General features: G+C 35.8%; 3 protein-coding genes across 4 annotated transcripts in view; 2 read left to right on the forward strand and 1 right to left on the reverse strand.

Annotated features, from left to right (window-relative positions):
- The window catches only part of LOC108747329 (PDZ domain-containing protein GIPC3), a 10,897-nt gene extending 8,017 nt beyond the window's left edge, over window positions 1-2,880 (forward strand). For both annotated transcript variants that reach the window (XM_018484725.1, XM_018484724.1), the window contains exons 3-6: window positions 1,093-1,189; window positions 1,276-1,658; window positions 1,942-2,023; window positions 2,550-2,880. In XM_018484725.1, coding sequence (XP_018340227.1) covers window positions 1,093-1,189; window positions 1,276-1,658; window positions 1,942-2,023; window positions 2,550-2,707 — 720 coding nt within the window. In that variant the 3' untranslated portion in view covers window positions 2,708-2,880. The remainder of the gene's footprint in view (window positions 1-1,092; window positions 1,190-1,275; window positions 1,659-1,941; window positions 2,024-2,549) is intronic.
- A 2,145-nt stretch (window positions 2,881-5,025) lies between these two features.
- On the forward strand, window positions 5,026-8,055 carry LOC108747325 (succinyl-CoA:3-ketoacid coenzyme A transferase 1, mitochondrial). The gene is made up of 7 exons (XM_018484719.1): window positions 5,026-5,510; window positions 5,886-6,266; window positions 6,348-6,773; window positions 6,845-6,953; window positions 7,053-7,269; window positions 7,389-7,600; window positions 7,757-8,055. The coding sequence occupies exons 1-7, from the start codon at window positions 5,430-5,432 to the stop codon at window positions 7,942-7,944; spliced, it is 1,614 nt and encodes a 537-aa protein (XP_018340221.1). The 5' UTR covers window positions 5,026-5,429; the 3' UTR covers window positions 7,945-8,055.
- A 1,954-nt stretch (window positions 8,056-10,009) lies between these two features.
- On the reverse strand, window positions 10,010-14,180 carry LOC108747359 (ATP-binding cassette sub-family G member 5). Its single transcript, XM_018484779.1, has 6 exons — window positions 13,908-14,180; window positions 13,367-13,626; window positions 12,236-12,811; window positions 11,747-11,969; window positions 11,255-11,469; window positions 10,010-11,038 (listed from the first exon to the last, which is right to left on the reverse strand). Exons 2-6 carry the CDS (start codon window positions 13,560-13,562, stop codon window positions 10,365-10,367), a joined length of 1,884 nt encoding a protein of 627 aa, XP_018340281.1. The 5' UTR covers window positions 13,563-13,626; window positions 13,908-14,180; the 3' UTR covers window positions 10,010-10,364.
- Between the last annotated feature and the right edge of the window lie 1,127 nt (window positions 14,181-15,307).

Here is a 15,307-nt window from a genome sequence, read left to right on the forward strand (position 1 = left end):
TGTATGTGATACATACTTGGGTCATTCGGGTCTTGCATTTCTTTACTTTGAAATTACATTAGGAACAATTCGCTAAAATAATAGACTCTATTCTTTCCTTTTTTTAATACATAACTTTACTTTAAATACTTTCTAAAGGTGTTAAAGTATATGTAAGAATCCGCGAAATGCTGCGAAATGTAGGCAAAATTACGCGAGTCCTTTACATTTGGAGAAATCGGCAACGCGGGACGGTGCCGTCAGACTTAATGGTAATGGAGCTGCTCGGAGTGGAAACGGCTTGGTTTTCCAACGCGAAGCGTCCCACGTAGGGAGAAACGACACCGGACGCAGGAAGCGCCGGTCACGGACCGTGGCCTCTCTCTCGTCGACCTGGCGGATATGTCTCGACTAGACGAGAGAGAAAGAGGAGAGAGCCACGTGTAATTCATCGTATAAACGCGGTCGTCGCGATGTAACCAGGTCGCTCGTCGACTCGTTATGGGTCGCTTGAAACGTGAGGGATCTAGCTTCTCTCTCGCAATCTCTAAGCTAAATAAGTCATCGTAGCTATGATGAATTGAAGGGAATTAGAAAAATAAATCTGGATGTAATTTAAATTTTACGGAATGTTTGCAGTAAGATTTAAATCAGACATCAAGTTTGTTTAAGTTAGTTAAATCGTCATGAAGGAATAGTATTAAATCTAGAGCTAAGATGATATTTTTAATAAAAATATATTTAATCTTCCGCCGGAAGACATAACATAAACATAAACTCTTCTATCAACAATCAAGGTCTTCTTCGAGAAACAGAGCGTATTTTTTATTGTTTCGGATTATATAAAAATCTGAAACAATTCTAGTCGAAGTTTTAACAAGTTTTTACCATCATAGGAGTCGGATTATATTTTACGGATTTAAATTTATTTGCCAAAATTCACAATCAAAATATTGGTGTTTCTTTAAAGACCCGAAATATGAAAAGGGGTTAATAATATACAAAAAGATGAACGACTTAAATAGAAGACTTTGTAAAATCTGAGAGATGGTGGAAAAATAAGGATATTATAGTGCTCAAATGTTAAAAATAAAATAAGATTTGACATTTCAGATTCTTTTTTGCACGCTCAACACGCACAAAGTGGACATGACGGAGCTATTAGGCGGGCAAATCGGTGTGGGCGACTTCATATTCGCACATAAGAAAGGTTACTATGCATTATACTTTCCTGCAATTAGAAAGCACAGGTTGCATGAAGCAGATAAAAAATAATTAATGCATTTTCGGTTGCAGGCCAACCGAAAGAAATCGAGTTGGTGAAAACGGATGACGCTTTGGGCTTGACGATCACTGATAACGGTGCCGGCTACGCTTTCATAAAACGTATAAAGGAGGGTTCTGTGATCGACAGGATAAAGGTGATCGAAGTGGGCGATCATATCGAGAGGATTGACTCGACCAGCCTCGTCGGCAGACGGCATTTTGAGGTGGCAAAGATGCTGAAGGATATACCGAAGGGTTCAACGTTCACGCTGAGGCTGGTGGAGCCGCAGAAGAACGGCTTTGGTAGCATCGGACCGCGTGGTGATCTCAAAAAAGGAAAAAAGCCTGGCTATGGATCCGGCAAGGAGACCTTGAGATTCAAAGCTGACGGTAGCGCACATATCGTAGAGCAGGTGTGTAAAATAGAAACGATGGCAGATTGAAGTGGCGAAGGGAGAGATAAATAAATAGTTCATCGAGAGTGACGTTTCTCTGATAATATTAATCCTAAAAAATGATGAGTAAAACAAGTGCTAATTTCCTGTGTTATGAGATATTTGAATTATCTGGATATCACATACACACACACACTTTGATATTATATATTTATTTATACTATACTTTGATATACCGCTTTTCCCAGTTGAATGAATAGTTGAGCACATTGAGCGATAATTAAAGTAAATATTTGCGTAGATTGATGATGCCGCTGCGATAGGCGTCGAGAAGATTAACACTATCTTGGAAAGCTTCATGGGCATCTCCGATACGGAGTTAGGTAAGTTCAACTTAAGGAACACACCAAGTCAAGAGAAAATCGAAATGATTTTATTTCAACGACATGAAAATTAAAACCATGATGATTTTTGGTTACAAAATTTAACTGTTTATTGACGTTAAGAATAAAAATAAAATCATTTTGATTTTTTGTTAACTTTTAGGTGTTCCTGGAGAATATTAGCATATAGGTAACAATATAAATAAACATATACACATTAAAAAAATGTTTTGGTTGTACAAACAAGAAGTATAAAACGAATTCTGATTATATGAATTATTATAGAATTCTGGTTATCGTCAATTGAATTTTTAATTATCTCGATTAGAACGTTTGATAGATTTAACTGTAAGTGTCTAATTTATACGTTTCTGTATATACATTCTGATCTACGAGAATTCCAATTAATATGCGACAACAAGACTTTTCCAGTGTAGTTTTATTAATGAATTTTTGAGATCTTTTTTTTTTTAAGATCGATATTCGATTGTTGTCTGATTTATTTTTAATTTATTTTTTTTTACAGCGACACAAATCTGGGAACTTGCCGAGGGTAAATGCAACAGTATAGACTTTGCCGAAGCGATAGACAACTCCGACTTGGAGGACTTCGGTTTTACTGACGATTTTGTGATCGAATTGTGGGGCGCTGTGACGGATGCCAGAGCGGGCCGGCATCGATGACGTGAGGATCGACGATGTAATGACAACTCCAAATGTCGAATGATGAAGCGATGAAATTATCTGTGAACCAAATGTTTTTCCGATTGAAGAAGATAACATTCGTTCATTCTCGTGTTACCGTAATCCAGAGGCCGTGGGCGCGCGTTTAGCGTCAATCGTGATTACATTTCTCTCTGAACATTTTTATTAAAAAAATAGCTACGTTCAGCAGAAAAAGCAGCTTTTGCACAATTCTTTAATATGATTGATTTATACATTTAGCTCCAGTGTGAGGAACTAAGAACAAAAATTAAAGAATTAATTTTACAACAGTTGTAAAGCTGCTTTTTCTGCTGAACGTAATCAACGAATAATTTGATTTACGATGTTCCTCAAATGCGAATCGAGCTGTTGGCGTATTCGATTCTAGATGTGTGACGAAGATGTAGGCTAAAATCTACAATATACTCCGTAATAATCATATCATACACTGTGTCATATGGCAAGAGCGTAGCAAGTCAAATTGGAAAATAGAGGACAATGAAAGGTAATCCTTTATAGATTGCGCAGAAAATTAATGACAATATTTTCGATATTATTCGAAAGATATTATCTTAAAGAATTGTATTAAAAAAGAATTTATTATTGTAAATTCTTCATCTTCTTTTGTATTAAAGCACCGATCTTAATTTCCTTGTTATAACGAAACAATTCTGTTCATTCAAATCGATATCGATGTCCCTATAAAAAAAAGACGCGGAAAATATCTGTTAGTGACTACTATAATATTAATCATTCGAACGACAGCGTAAACATGCTGATTGGCATTATCAAATGACGTTATTGCGTTGGTATCGCGCGATATCAATAATATTATTCTGACATGAGCCGTATTAGTATTCATTAGTATCAACCCAGGCAACAGGCGTGTCTAGAAGACATCTCGAAGATAAAGTTTGATAAAGTATGTTTGAAAATCAAGGACGTCAAACTTGTCTTTTCAATTATTTCATAAGAAGTCTCTCAAGAATTGTAGAACGTTTTGATATCTTATAAGACATTTTAATGTTCCCCGAGGAGCATTCGGATGTTATAGTGATAAGAATGGATTAATATATATATTTTAATACATATTTAAGTTCACGCGATGTGATCATAAGAGTGCGAGAAATTATTATATTCATTTTTGAGAAATAAAGTCTTTATAATAAAGACATGATTTTCATTGATTTCACACGTCGAATAAATATTTATTATGAAACCAAACATCTTGATGACTATTTATAGAATGTATATCACCATTGTAAAGGTTGATGCTCGCTATCTAAGATAACAAAAATATTTGAAGGAATCAGTCTTTTGTTGAAACACGTATAAAAAACAGACCTAAATAGAACACAGAAATCATGAGGATATCATCATGACCTCACTCGTCACTTATAAATCAATTTTTAGGTATCAAATGACGTTCCGTGATATAATTATGACTCCGTGTTCTATCTGAGGACCTCTCTAATTCTTTTTAGCATTATTACGCAAGAATTTCAACAATTTTGCTTTTATTAAAAACATGTGATATTGTATTTTATAAATTCTTATACATATTAAATATAATATATATGATTAAATATATTATATAATATAATATACGAAAAATAAGAGTTTTTGAAGTTATTTTCATGTTGCAAATGTTGATCCACGACATTTTTTTGTGTATCTTTATACAATGAATTAATTAATTGTCTGTCTATTGTAGACAAAATAATTCTTGAGAAATCGTATAAAGATCTTATATTAAGAAATGCAATTTAAAAAAAGTAAGAAGATATATGTATTTGTTGTGCTATCAAATCGTTTCTCTCTTAGATCAATATCTAATAGCTGCATAACCGTTTGAAAGCTGATGTCCTCGCTACAAAACGGCGTAAACACGATAAACACGTTTTCTACCAGAGTCGTATTTCACGATAAGGCCTGCATTGGAAGGATTCCGTGCCCCAAAAAAGAAAAAGAATGAAGAACATGGCTAATTATAATTGATAAAAAATAATTTAATAGATAAAAAGTAATTAATTAACTTAATATTGTCTCAAAAATAATATTTTATACTTAATATATTATATATTGTTTACGAAAATAATGTCGATAATAACACTAGTAATTTGTGAAATTTTATTTCTGAAATTCTAAGTATAATTACGTAATTTAAATTAAATACTAATGCACGCTGACATCGTCAGCTGTTAATAAGTGCGTTCTAATGCGAGCTTTAAACTCGAAATCTCCTCCTCTTAAAACTATTCCTTGAGCTTTCTTTATACTTTTTCCTTATACTCCGATTTCCGATCCAATCATGTGAGTCACAGTCCCAATTTCTTGAGCTTTAATACAGATTAATACGTTCCTGATCACATGGTTTTAAATTGAAATGTCGGCGCGCGTTCTGTTCTGTCCAGTCACCATCCGCACCTCCGTGCGTGAACTGTTGATAAGAGGTTAGGTTTCGCAGATTTCCGCGGCGCGAAGTTCCTTAACAATTATTGCGAGACGGTATTTTGGCACATCGAGACTGATTACAACGAAAAAAAAACGGAGGATACACAATCAAGACAAATAATAAGATATTCCGGGAAGAATTGATGAAGTAATATCGGAGCAGGATAGCGTTAAGTCTCGAGCTTAACCTTCGACGGACTTATATACGTCTTACGAATAATAATTGTGCGTTTAGCATACGGTGACCATGGCATTCGCATTGAGAGGGGTCAGCGGTGTATTTCTACGTTGGAACAGCGGCCCCCGGGGTGCCATAAAAGTATCACGGGTGCGTAAACAGCTGTCGTTGTGTTATCAGACGTACGTATAACCTACGCCTGAAAGAGTTATCTTATTTCTCTATTTGTTTCCGATGTTGCAATATAATTAACTGTCTGCAATATATACATTTTAAATAAATTTAAATTGTGCAGTTACATCTTTGCCGTATAATTGCTTGTTTTAAGAAACTGCTATTTGTTTAATGATTTGTTATTTTAATGTAAATCGTCAATTTTTAAAAATATTTTTATACACTTTCGCATCTCTGAATATATATTTTATTTCTCATTTTTGCAACTATTAGTACAGTGCATTCTTTAATTTTTGAAGGTACATTTTAAAATATTGTTGAGGCAGATCTAATTTAAATTTCATTTAACAGATATGCACAGTTAATTTCTCCATCAAAGCTGATATCCCAGAAGTGGAGCAGGAGATTGAAAAGCTGAAAACACCAGTAGGAAATGGTAAAATCTTCAAAAATATAGAGGAAGCTGTGTCTGATGTACATGATGGAGCCAAACTTTTGGTTGGTGGATTTGGTCTCTGTGGCATTCCAGAGAATTTAATAGCAGCTATATTAAAAAAGGGCTCAAAAGATCTAACGTTAGTTTCGAATAATGCTGGGGTAGAAGACTTTGGGCTGGGTATATTGCTGAAGGAGCACAGGGTCAAAAGGATGATTGCATCGTATGTGGGTGAAAATCCTGAATTTGAAAGGCAGTATCTTAGTGGCCAATTGGAGGTTGAATTAACACCACAGGTAATGCTTTAAAAACAAGAAAAACTATGTCATAAATCTCGTAAATTGTTACAAGTCGAATAACGATTATTACTTACTTAGGGCACTTTGGCGGAACGTGTAAGAGCAGGTGGTGCTGGCATTCCAGCTTTCTATACCCCTACAGCTTTTGGTACCATCGTACAGGAGGGCAACGTCATCGTAAAATACGATAAGAACGGTAATGCCGAGATATCGGGTGAGCCGAGGAACGTGAATCAGTTTGATGGACGGAATTACGTTTTGGAAACCGCCATCACTGGCGACTTTGCGCTCGTGAAAGCGTGGAAGGCCGATACTGCCGGCAATCTAATTTTCCGGAAATCGGCGAGGAACTTCAACCCTGTGATGTGCAAGGCAGCCAAAGTAGCAATCGTCGAAGTGGAGGAGATTGTGGAACTTGGCCAATTAAATCCTGATCACATTCATTTACCTGGTATTTTCGTAGACAGAATTGTGAAGGGGCCATTTTATGAAAAACGGATTGAGGTTGGCGCTTATTTACGTTAATTATATATAATTTATGTAAATGTTTTATGAATATAATTTTTTTTCTGCAGAAACGTTCGACGAAACAAACCCTAAAGCCTAAGAAAGTGACACCAGCTAGTAAAGCAAGGAATATGATTATCAGGCGCGCTGCCCTCGAATTTAAGGATGGAATGTATGGTAAGTTTAAAACATAAACTTGTTAAACAGTTGAATTGGAGATATAGATGATGAGAGATCTCTGAGAGATTTTGAATGAAATAATGAAAATTTTTGCAGCAAATTTGGGAATCGGTATGCCTATGCTTGCTAGTAACTATATCCCGAAGGGTGTAAAAGTGACATTGCAATCAGAAAATGGTATTCTTGGATTGGGTCCTGTTCCGGATGAAGATGACGTTGACGCGGATCTTATTAATGCTGGAAAAGAAACTGTAACTGTTTTGCCCGGCGCTGCTTTCTTTAGTAGTGATGAGAGCTTCGGAATGATTCGAGGGTTTGTATATAATTATTTATATACAAGATAGATTAATTATTAGCAATTCCTTTCACAACAAATATTAGGATATATTCAAAGTAAACAAGTTTAATAATTATATTTTTTTACACATACAGAGGTCATATTGATCTGACTATTCTTGGAGGCATGCAAGTGTCGGAGAACGGAGATTTAGCTAACTGGATGATACCGGGCACGATGGTAAAAGGTATGGGTGGTGCCATGGATCTTGTTTCCGCAGAGAGCACGAAGGTAGTGGTAACAATGGAACATACAGCTCGTGACGGAAATTCAAAAATTTTGAAGAATTGCACTTTGCCTGTCACAGGTAAGAACCGGTGATACTTCAATTTTTTTTTAATTTTGCCTACGCGTAAAATAAGAAAATAATTTAATGTTAATTAATATACTTTAAAAGTAATTGTTTTCTAATATTTCTGTATTATTTCTAGTTATTTTATGTAATAACTTTTGTTCTTTACAGGTCAGCAATGTGTAGATTTAATTATCACAGAGCTCGGAGTATTTGAAGTAGTGAAAGGAGAAGGATTAAAGCTTATTGAGATCGCACATAATGTCGATATTAGTCAGGTCATCAGTTCAACGAACTGTGAATTCAGTGTTGCCGACGATCTTAAGGAAATGGGACAAGTTACAGACGAAGATTTATAAGTTGTAATATATTTCACAAGTGTGATATGCAATATGATACTTCAATGTTACAATGCCTGAAAATAATTTTTAATACATTTTAAATTATAAATATGCAATTTAACAAATAAATAGAGCTATTGATTATACATAATTATATTGCATAATTATGTTTCTGTTGATATATTCGTTTTTTTCTGATTTGTATTTTTCGTAATATATTGTAACGTTTTAATTATTAAGTAAACACACACATTACGACTGATGCTTGATTCATTATTATACATTAACTGTATTATATTGTACAAAACAATTAATACATTTTTTAAATGTACATATATTCCTATTTGTTGTAAATTATCAAAACGATTATGATATGTTTGCAAAGAAATATTATATATACTAATTAGCATTATGATACTAGATAAACAAAATGATTTTGTAACATTTCTTGTGAAATAAAAGTTTTTAATATTTTTGATATGCGTTTTTTTCTTTGATCGATATCCTAATTCTAATGTTATTTACAATTTTTATATACATTCGGAATTTAAATTAAATAAATGTAATACATACGTTATTTAGTCGGCGCCAAATCCGAATATTCGAACTTCACTCAACGTTAAATATGACGATCACATAAGAATTCTGTTTTTCGTGGCTGAACTAGTGTACACTTTTAGAACTTAAAATGAGATAGATATACGTTTGATATTTGTCGAAAACGAGAAAGAGAGTTCTAGAACAGTCTAGTGCAGGAACAGAAAACAGATCAATAAATTCACATAAAATTATACAAAAGCACTATTAAGATCCAGCTAGACAATTAAAAATTTTTCTTGTTTTCTTATTAATATGTCTATCTGATTTTGACATGCTTTATCATCATCACATTTACACTTATTATTCTTCCTTATACAACTACATATCCATGATGAACAATTTCCTTTACAGCTACATTCATAACTAAATTTTTTGGGGCACCGAGTGGCTTGCTGCTCGGTGCGATTGACTCGTGATCTGTAGATCCGGGTTCGATCTTACCTGTGTCCCGCATACGTGATTGATTTTTCGCGTTCGCTATTTGGATTCAGTATTAAACTGTAGTTTTAACGCTCTCGAGTCCCCATCGAGTGTTGACAAACTCTAAGAAGTGCAAATGCAAAACATAAAGCGAACTTCTGCTCCCCGAAGAGGCTGAAAAGCTAAAAATTGATACGCATGGTACTGTGATCCCTCAAATGGGGTCGAAAAATCAAACCCCAAGGGGACATCTAGAGGAATATATTCTCTTTAAAAAGCCGCCCGGTTGCGTCAATATTACTTTAATTCTAAGCGAAACTTATAACTCTGTCTATCTTAAAATAAATAAGCATAAATAAAGGGTAAAGTAAGAGTCAGCACAATTCGATTTTAAAAATAGTCATCTAATTAAAAGAATAAAATACAAATAAAGAAAAAAAAATAAAATCGAAGAAAGTATATAATAAAAATAAAAGATAAGAAATAAATAAAAATGTTTTAAATGTTTTGTCTATCTTGTTTTAAAATCGAAAAGAGACAGGAACAGAGAGAGTTTTAATAAGTCTCGCTTAAAATCAAAGCAACATTGGTGCAACCTGGTCTTATAAGAGACTAAGAAAACGCAACTGAAGTTTCTGAATGTGTTTTCTCAAAATTCAGCATTTGAGGAAAAGTATTCAGAAACTTCAGTTGCTTTTTCTCTTAGGCCCGATTGTACCAAAGTTACTTTGATTTTAAGTGAGGCTTAAAACTCTTTCTGTCTCTTTTTGACTTTAAAACGAGACAGATAGAATTTTAAGTCTCGCTTAAAGTCAAAGTGACATTGGTGCAACTGAGTCTTAGTCTTTTAAATATATTTTTTTAAGACATTAATCTCAAGTTGCATTACTTTTACTTGGTCTTGCAACTTGGCAATCTCTATAAAACTATCAAAATTTTCAGTATGCCTATGTTTTTCGAATTGCTAAAAAATTAAATTTCTCCTGTCATAATTATTATCTTATAATGAAGAATAATAATAATATAGAATATATTGATAATTATTATATAATACTAGACGTGCTCTTTCAAGTCCTCTTTTAACTTTTGAATACTCAGCCAGTGTCAGAATTAGACGGCGCGCTATACTTATGAAAGTCCTAAAAATGGGCAGAAACAATACTTATTTTGGAATTTTATACGTTCTGCCCAAATTTAGGCTTTACGTGCTTTTTACGACCATTTACTGACTATCAAGGGAGGAAAAGACAATTTTTGCTCATTTTTACAAATATTTTAAAGCGATCTCGTCATTTAGATTTGGCCAGATTGTCTTTATTTACAAATAGCATGCAACATAAATTAACGTATATTTCTCGCCTATGACGATTTCCAACATGGCCGCCGCAACTATTCAGAAGCCTACGTTCAACAATCCATCATTCTCTGAATTTTGCCTTCACTCTGGCAGGTAGTGGCAACAGATACAAAACGCTATTCAATATAATAAGTCCGACGGCAAACGCTAAGGAGATCAGCAGATTCAGATTTACATCTAACACCTCGATGATATTTTCGCCTTCTCTAGTGAAACGTTCTATCAGATAAGTTTTGCCATCGGGGTACCTGCAAAGCTCGGATACCTGTCCGGGTGTACAGGTGAAACTCTCGTTGTAGCGTAAATAGGATAAACTGGAGGAATTGATCACCAACTGGTTCAACGCAAGAGATGCATATCTCGTTGGTAATGCGGTCGTCACCATCGCCAACCAATAGGGCAAGTTCTTCAAGCTACGAATCGCACCTGACGCAACTACCAAAGATAACAGGGTCATGTACAGTACTGTAATGGCACCGGTTATGGGTCTACCGACCACCATTAGTACAGCTACCGTCACTTGCTCGGCTGCTACGTAACTGGACCACAGAATGCCGGAAGCGTACGCCCACGAGGTGAGGTCCAGGTCCAAAATGGGAATCAAAATCCCGATCGTTATCAGCGTTGATATGAAACTCAATGGAAGACTCAGCATGGTGTACGCGGTCAAGAACATCGCGCCGCCGTAGAGACCCTCTCGTTTCTCTTGGTAATATCTTGCGCGAAAACCTGGAACTGTATCAATCTTTATGTAATTAAATACCAAATGTGAATCTGAAGAAAAATGCACTTCAACATATTTCGAAATAGCGATATGAATAAAATAAATAAATTTGACAAACATTAAAAATTATTTAAATATCTCTAAGATTGAAGATTAGAGATTCATGATTGGAAAGCTGCTTATTATCTATTTATTTTTTTTAAAATTAATTTGCCTTTTTGACTTACACAAAAGGGATGTCGCGACTATTCCGGCTACGTAAAATAACGTCAAGACATTGAAGATCAAGCCGCCGGTTTGCAAGAAGATTCTTGATTGTACGGGACTTGAATGTGAATACAGTATACTCATTAGAGCAACGACGAATGGCAGTAGCAGCAAACGAGCAGCAAAGTGTCCCAGGCCGATCTTATTGAACGAGAATGTAGCCGCCATACTTCGTCTAAATATAATAATGATTAATAAGTTACCCTAAAACGATTGATCTTAATTTTGCCGACAGACTTTAGAATCAGCTCGAAAATAATTTACTTTCAAAACATATGTGACGCCAATATAATGTCATCGAATGTTAAAAGATTTTCAATTAATAATTGTCAGTAAAATCTTTTCCGAAGAAAAATTGGCTTTGAAAAATTTGTTACGCTAGTTAAGCTTTAATTTTGTTCAACTAATGTGATGCTGCATTTTCATAAATCATTATAATTCAGGAAACTCACAAATATAGCGCCAAAAGAGTCGAGAAGCATCCGGGTTTAATTCCACGTCCTAAGCCCTTGTGCATAATACCAAGAGTCGTATCCTTCATATTGTGAGGCACTTGCGGTCCTTCTTTCATGTAAAGCACTCCATCCACCTTGAATTTCTCAACCAAGACCGATATCTGCTGGTTAGACTCGAGAAAACGATCTCTAGAGCGACGATCGACAGTCGACAAGCATACTGAAAAAAAACGACGAAATTCTGATTTATTAATTTATTCTAATTAATCTTCTTTAAATATCTTCGTCATTATTTAAATTAGTTACTTCTTTAAAACGTTCTAAGGGACTCGGAAAATAATAAAGATTGTTGAAATAAAATGAATACAATTTTCTAAACGAAATGATAATCATAAGGAGAGAAAAAGGAGAAAAGAGTGAGAGAGAGAGAGAGAGAGAGAGAGAGGAAGGGAGGAGAATAACGTTGTTTCATGCGGTATTACTTACGGTAATACATCAACGGATTTTCCAGTTCTGGACATGGGAAGCCGATGTAGGTAAAATAATCTAACATGCTCCTGGTGGGTCCAGAATAAACTACCGCACCCAGGCACAGCAACGTTACGCGACTAACAAACGGTAGCACGTCAGACCTAGGTGTTTCCATAGTGAGGACGACAATGGAGCCGCGTCTGGTGGCGTAAGACCACAGCATCGAGACGATGAGATATGTGTTGAGAGGATCGGTGTCCCAGGTTGGCTCGTCCAACAACAACAGAGTCGGATCTTTAGCAAGTTGCACTCCCAGCATCAGCCGCCGATATTCCGGCCTGGTGAGATCGTTCACCGATCGGTTGGCGACCTGCGAGAGGGCCAGGTCGGCGAGGGTCTGTCGCACTCGGGCCTCGCGATTGTTCAGATTGGCGAGCCACGTGGCGTACATCAGGGTCTGGCGTACCGTCAAACTCGGCAGCAGGTGACACCTGTGAGCCACGTAACCGCCATGACGCCGGAACAACTCCGGAGTCAGCAGGTTGCCGTTCAGGGTAACTCGTCCCCTCGTCTCGCCCTCCGCTCTTCCAGCTAGTAGAAATTTTCAGTTATTTCATATTTAATTAATACGCCGAATATTCTGGGACATTGTTACCATCCATTTTTTCTTTGTTTTTTTTAATTTTTTTTAAATACAATTTTTAACTACGAAATACTTTTATAAGAACTTTTTCATCATGGCGTGACGGCAAAATCTGTCAGATATACATGGGAAGAACAATTGCTGAAGTATCTAAAAATTTAGATAGATATATATACAGATCCGAAAATAATTTTGCTGGATCATAAAAATGAATTTGTAGGAAATTAAAAAAGTTTTAATATTCTAGCAACGAGTCTGCATAATTATTTTGCTAATCCAACAAAATTATTTTCAGACCCGTAGCTGAATGTTTCGTAGTTAAATTTTCAGACACTTCAACAAAACTGTTCTTCTCGTGTATAATAGAAAAGACTGGCCATGATAAATTTCATTAAAAAAATTACAAAGATCTGATTAAAAGCGATTTACGCGCTACATTGTTTGCAATTTCGCGAAACGCTACAATACAATACTGGGGGGAGAGAATGATCAGAAATATTCACCGATAACATCGAGAAGCGCTCGTTTGCCGGAACCTTTTGATCCTAGAATAGCCAGGACTTCCCCGCCGTGGACGCGAGCTGATACATCTCTAAGCACTGCGGTAGGTTCGGATTTATTGAGACAGGTTCCTTCGATCACTACCGAGGTGGAGTGAAACACGTTGGATATATCCAAAACGCAATCAGATGGAAGCATCTTGAGAATCGGTATTACTTTCGGTTACCCACAGTTACATTCCTCAAGTAACATCTGCGGAGCTCTGCAGAATTAAGTAAAAGGATCCTGAAATTATTTCTTTCAAAATGTGATACATATTTTTCATTGCAATTTACGCAACGTCGCGTATTATCCCAAAATAACAATTGTTTATTTCTATACAGCACACACATCCGAGAGACGTCCTAAGGACGTTCTAAAGACGCCGCCTTACGTCCTAAAGACGTTCTCAAGATGTCAGATGAAATCTATACTGTACGAGCTATTTTCCAAATTAATCGTAACAATCGGTATCGCAATATAAATATTATCAAAGAAACGTACGAGTATTTCACAAGATATTAAAAGTGATAAATAACATTCAAGGGGATACGAAGATACCGAGGCGCAGAACTGTCACCGGATCCATCCGTCGCGCACTTGACCGTGTCCGTGACTTGGAGAACGCCGTGCACCTTAACAAAGGAAACCCACCCGCACTCGCACACGTTTTTTATAATCTTCCGCAACTCCGCAAAATGATAGTCCGAACGGTGGTGAATAATGCACCAACGTGAGAGCGTGCTACCGCCGTGCGGATTGCAGTGCGCACTGACCAGCGCGTAAAAGTGACTCGCTCGAGCGAGGCTGGGACACGAGAAACGCGTAGCTGCAGGTAACGATGCCTAGCTGGCTATCCGGCTGGGAGTTGGCTCTCCTCGAGGTGAATGTCTTCTCCGACGCGGACCCGCGATCTGGAGGGGGACCGACCCCGAGCAAGACCATCGGCGTAAGCAACGCGACGTGCGCGTTTCAACGTCGTGTAAACTAGTCGAGATGCTGTTTAGATACCGATTGCGATCTACGGAGTATTTATCACCAAAATATTTCGCATTTTGGTCTGCGTAGACACGTTAGCCTGTATCGGACTTTTACCCCATCAGCCCACAGTTGATCCTCCTACAACGTTCTTGGATATTTCGTTCGAAATCCCTTTGTTTTATACAGAAAAGAGGAAAAAATAAATAGGCAGTAACGTAAAAAATAAATTTCTAACGTTTCAGCAGCTATACATTACAAATTACAATGTATTCTAACAGTGCGTACACTAAAAGAAATACTAAATTTTTATAAATATTTGTTTGAATAGTTTTAAGTAAATAGTTATTAAATGTAAACATATATTTATTTGATAGGAAAATCATTAATTTAACTATCATTTTTTTTATCGAGTAAACATTTATTTACCGTGGGTAAATGTTTACTTAGTAATATTCCAAGAAATATATATTAAAAATTTAGTAAATTTTAAAATATGCTTTAGTTTGATGTAAAAGGCAAGATGCAAAAAATAAATTTTATATCTTTATTATTTATTGTATATTAGACGAAGTTAAAATGTCATCCGTTATTTCATCTTATAACTGTTCCCTGATAACAAAGAAAAAAAAAAATCAAAATTTTAAACTAATTATATACCGTTGCTCTAACAACACAAGCTGTATGTAAATCCTTGAACAGGATAAAGATGGTATTATAAAGATGGTATTAATAAGATGAATAAAGATGAACGAATAGAGAATTTTCTGACCAACTCGATAGATACTTCAGAAGAAAAAGACCCGATAAAAGTAATTATTTCTTTCACGTTAACTCGCGTAAACTTTTACATGAATTTACTTCGTTTCACTTTTATTCTCTTCCGTTTTATTTCAGTTCTACCATCGAGTTATGCTCTTCCATTC

This window comes from Trachymyrmex septentrionalis, unplaced genomic scaffold, assembly GCF_001594115.1.
Source record: "Trachymyrmex septentrionalis isolate Tsep2-gDNA-1 unplaced genomic scaffold, Tsep1.0 scaffold2, whole genome shotgun sequence".
Classification (NCBI taxonomy): Eukaryota; Metazoa; Arthropoda; class Insecta; order Hymenoptera; family Formicidae; genus Trachymyrmex; species Trachymyrmex septentrionalis.